The sequence below is a fragment of the Populus nigra genome, chromosome 14 (assembly GCF_951802175.1).
Source record: "Populus nigra chromosome 14, ddPopNigr1.1, whole genome shotgun sequence".
NCBI classification, from domain to species: Eukaryota; Viridiplantae; Streptophyta; class Magnoliopsida; order Malpighiales; family Salicaceae; genus Populus; species Populus nigra.
This window is the reverse complement of record NC_084865.1, coordinates 9,799,358-9,804,043: the sequence shown is the minus strand read 5'-3', so window position 1 is coordinate 9,804,043 and position 4,686 is coordinate 9,799,358. Positions and strand designations below refer to the sequence as shown.

Sequence of the window (4,686 nt, the reverse complement as noted above, 5' to 3'; positions counted from 1 at the left end):
TTTAATGCTAAAATTATTTTGGGATCATTTTACCGGTTTGAATATTATGATCTTAAAAAATTATTTTTCAAAATCATTCAATACATTAAAAGAAAATAAACAAATATTTTTGAATAAATTAATAGGTTCATCTAATGAGGCGAACTTTTTGAGTAAAGAAGAAAGATACAAAAACCAGTTACTATTCTTGAAACGCTATCCAAGCGAGTCCTTGATTCCTTCTCCATTTCTATACGCCTCTTTCGTTCTCCAAAAGCCGCCTCTCTCTCACTCAGAAAATCTCTATTATGAGATATAGCTTAGCTGTGTAAAAGCCGAAAAAGTCCTCCAAACTACACTCACAATTACTGCGACAGCGCATAAGGGAACACCAGGTGACCCCAACTGCTTGTCAAGCATTTTTAAAACACTTGTGGATAACTATTGAGAAAAAAACTGAAGCTCTGTTAGGTGGTCACTGTTTGAACACGAACCCATGATCTATACATACAATTGCCTAAGAATTGAGAGAGAGAAAAAAAAAAAGCAGGACAAAAACTTTGCCTAAAAAAAGGTTTTAAAAAACATTGAAACTCAGAAGACAGCCACCCTAACAGCCACGAATCTTTATTCCTTTTCATCAAAAAAATTCCAGCAGGGTCCATCTTGTTTAGCCCCAAATTCAAGCACACAGCAACCCCCTGATCATAAACAAAAACCAGCCTCCCTTGTCCCCTTCTCTACCAAGTCGACCGACCACTCAATTACCCCAGCCACACCAAATCCAATCCAGCAGCCACTACCCCCTCAACTTCGAGCTAATGGAGTTGATGCTGCAGAGTTCGCCACTCCGAGGCGACTAAGAACAGACGAAATTCCTCATCTTGTCAATGATTTTAGAATTGACGTAAGGAATGCTTTGGAAGCTGGTTTTGATGGAGTTGATAAATCAAATAAATAATGAGAAATGTAGTTTAATTGATTTATTTTTTAAAGGTTATTAGTTCGAGTTTTAAAAACTTTAAAGTCATTAGAGATTTATATAATTGTTAATTTTAAAACTCGTAAAATTAGTTAAAGTACACACAATCTAGTCTGAAAATTCACGTTAAAAAAAAATTTGACAATAGAACAGATCAATATGGTAACATGAATTTTCCACCTGTACGCCGGGGAAGATGCACACAGAATTACTACTACAGCACGCAAGGGAACACCAAGTCATGACCCCAACTGCTTATCGAACATTTTAAAAATCGTTGAAGATATCTACTGAGAAAAAACACTTAAACATTGTTAGGTCCATTACCAGCCAATGCTATTATTTTCTCCGCTGGCTCAAACATTGCATTTTTTTATGCATCTTACCCTCTTTGCCACGTATTGGTTACGTCATTGTTTGAACACAAACCCATGATCTATACATACAATAATTAAATTCTTTTTTAAAAAAACTTAAGAGTTCATTTCATAATAATTTAAAATATTCAAGAAAAATTTAATTAATATTTGGGTAGCGTCTAAGGTTTTAGCAAAAAAATAAAAATCTTCGCCATCAAGCCAACCACTTCCATTCTATTTTAAGTCCGTTATAATAATTACTGCACATTAGTAATTATTTATCCATTATTAAAGTTGTTTCTGGTGTGCCAGGATTTCAGCTAATTCGCTGGACCGCAGAGCGTGGCTTCCAGAGTGAATGAAAACCATTCTCACTGTTGTTGCTTCAATTAAAGAAAAAGCACTCAATTGAACATCCGCAGATTCGACCAGCAGAAACCATGAAAGTATGCCGTCAATTACCCGCACGTTATCCTATCTTTTAAGGGCTCCAGTCTAGTGTGATCTAGCTACCCTCTTTGATTCTCAAAAGAAAAATGAGAAAAACTGACGACTACTGCTAAAGAAAGATCAAATTATGATGGGCTTTGGTTGCCGTGCATGTATAACAAGTGGATCATGCTTTAGGTCAAGAAATTACGTCTAACTACTTCTCAACCTACAAAATTCTCAGCATTTACAGATGCTTGCTCTAAGATTCATTCTGAAACACAAAAAGCAAGAAAAGAAAAACAAAATACTAAATTGGTTTTATTCATAGTCACAGTACAGTCATTGATTGGTAGACACAAAAGAAAGAAAGAAAACAGATCACCGGCAAATTCATTTTTTTCTCTTGAATCACAGAGAGAAAATCCTCAGCCGATAATTTACAAAATCTCTCAGGAATCCAATTCCGTGGAAAAGAAAATAAAAAGGGAACCTTCATCAAAACTAACCCAGAAGAGGAAGAAGTAGGGATTACACCAAATTATATCTTCTCTTCTGTTCTCTTCTCCCATCAAGTGAACTTATGATTCACAAGATTAAACAGAACAGAGACCTTACCCACCCAACCCCGCCCCCTCTCTCTACAAATCTAAAGAAACAAGTTCAATAACTTTGTTTCTCCCCCTTCATCTCCCAATCCAGCACTATCAAAGCAAGCTGTATTTGTAGTCACCGACTCCGCCGAATTCATTGAAGGGGTTCCCGGGCGACGGATTTCCTGCTTATAAGGAAACCCTTTTAGGGAAAAGCTTGGGGTTAACCCAAGATCAAGATCGTTATGCTGCACCTTCACTGCAACCGGCTCTTTAGTTCTTTTTCTTTTCGGGGAGAGTCTAGATCTCGAAATCGAGAATCTAGGATGGTGATTTGGATTCGGATCCTGTAGCTTCCATATGTCCGTACAGGCTACTTCAACCTCCGATGCTTCGTCTGATGAAGGAGATGGAGATCCTCCGCCGCCAGTAAGTAACTCAGGCATCGGCTGTAAAGTACCTCCTCGCAGGACTGTTTCCACTGCAGCTTGGCAGACGTGCCAATTTCCAGTCCATAAAAGGCCCGCAGCACCGTTTACTGGATTCACCGTTCTACCACAAGCCTCGAATAACAAAGATTGAAACAAAGCTGAAAAAAACATACGAGAAGACAAATTTAAAAAAAAAAGTATCAGAAAACCTGGAACAAATTATAAGAATAGAAACAAAACAAATGGGTAGATTACTAACAAGGACGTTGGTTTTCAGGGACAGCAGAAATGAAGGACATAAGACCAGCACGGCCAAAAAACTTGGCAACGAAAACAGTAGCATGGCCTTGAGCTTCAGGGCTTTCAATCCACTGTAAACACGGACGTAAAATACAGTTCTCACTGCATCCCTTTCGAAGTACTCTACACCCGTTGCAACTCATCCTTGTTCTTGGTTATTAATCATGTAGGTGTACATAAACCCAATACCAAAATTATAATTGCGAAAACTTCAAACACCTCACAAGTTAGTTAGTAGCTTTGAATGCAATTAAAGGATTGTCTTTGGGATCGAGAAGGGGAGGAATAATAGAGAAGAAAAGGGAGAAATTAAGGTTGCGAGAGGATGAAGAAGGGTGTATATATAATGGTGAAGATTGAAGAAGGTTGTTTGGGCTTTAAGAGGTTTTAATTTTAACTAGGGTAGAGGTTGAGTTAGCTTGATAGTTGGGTAAAATGTCTTGTAGGGGCATGGTTAGATTAGATTCCAAATACTTGGGCGCGAGCGGCTCCGTGTTTCCGCGGATGCTTCTACCTGCACCGTCGGATTCTCGTTTTCTTTTGGGTAGTGGTGATCACAGTGGATATTGATGGGCTTTCCTTTTCATCATCATTTTTTTTTGTTAATTATATAGATAAAGTTTTAAATATACGTTAAGTTTTTTTAGGTGATTACATTTTATTATTTTATGGAATAAAAATAAGAAGATACAGGATCCATATAATCATATAAAATGTCATCACTTGACCAAAAAAATAAAACACTTAAAATTTGAATTGATTGTCCAATGTTTTAAAATTTAAAAACATATTCAAAATAAATAAAACTTTAAGCACTATATTGTAAAATAGCTCAAATTTGAGACATTGATTATATAATTATTATTTTTTTAATTCAAAGATTTAATTATACCTTATAAATTCTTACAATCAAATGTGTCTAAATTATTATATTTATATTAATGCGTGAAATCTTTTGTAATAATCATGCGGAATTTGAATGTTTATTAATAAAGACTTGATGTAATAATTAAATGATGACATGATAGTAATGATATAGTTTATTTGAACTTATAATATTAGAGTTGACACGTAACATGACATTACCAAAAAAAATTTCCTCTATTTTTTTTAATTGTAAAAAACCATTACTACATGAAAATAATTAATAGAGTATTTTAGGAAATACCCAAGTTATAAAAAATTATGTTTACAATATCAATATTTGAACAATTTAACCATATTGACTTGTTAAATAAAACAAAAACATATTTTCTAATTATTTAGATCCACCACTACCAAGATACAAGATGTACACCATTAAAACTCATGACAGGCACTTGAGGGTCTAGTTGCTGTGGTTAACCGTGTGGCTTGTTCCGTCCCCGTCTCGGGTTCGACCCTTTATGTGCACGTTTGTCACCCCCGCGGTGCCTTACCTGCTCCTGGGCTTGCAGGATGTCCAGTGGGCCGTGGAGAATAGTCGTGGTGCGCGCAAGCTGGCCCGGACACCCCACGTAAATAAAAAAAAAAAAAAACTCATGACAGAATAAGCATAACTTATGTTCCTTGCAAACTTTTCCCCTTGCTTTAACTCATCCTCTAGCTTAATACTAAAAAAAATTATATTAAAC

At 36.0% G+C, this 4,686-nt stretch overlaps 1 protein-coding gene across 1 annotated transcript; it reads right to left on the bottom strand.

Annotated features, from left to right (window-relative positions):
• Positions 1 to 2,046: 2,046 nt before the first annotated feature.
• On the bottom strand, positions 2,047 to 3,436 carry LOC133672331 (LOB domain-containing protein 38-like). The gene is made up of 2 exons (XM_062092714.1): positions 3,033 to 3,436; positions 2,047 to 2,931 (listed from the first exon to the last, which is right to left on the bottom strand). Exons 1-2 carry the CDS (start codon positions 3,214 to 3,216, stop codon positions 2,399 to 2,401), a joined length of 717 nt encoding a protein of 238 aa, XP_061948698.1. The 5' UTR covers positions 3,217 to 3,436; the 3' UTR covers positions 2,047 to 2,398.
• Between the last annotated feature and the right edge of the window lie 1,250 nt (positions 3,437 to 4,686).

Coding starts and splice junctions, on each gene's coding strand:
- LOC133672331 (XM_062092714.1), bottom strand. CDS start 3,216: ATGAGTTGCAACGGGTGTAGAGTACTTCGAAAGGGATGCAGTGAGAAC. Junction 2,932..3,032: donor CCCTGAAAACCAACGTCCTT/GTTAGTAATCTA, acceptor TGTTTTTTTCAG/CTTTGTTTCAATCTTTGTTA.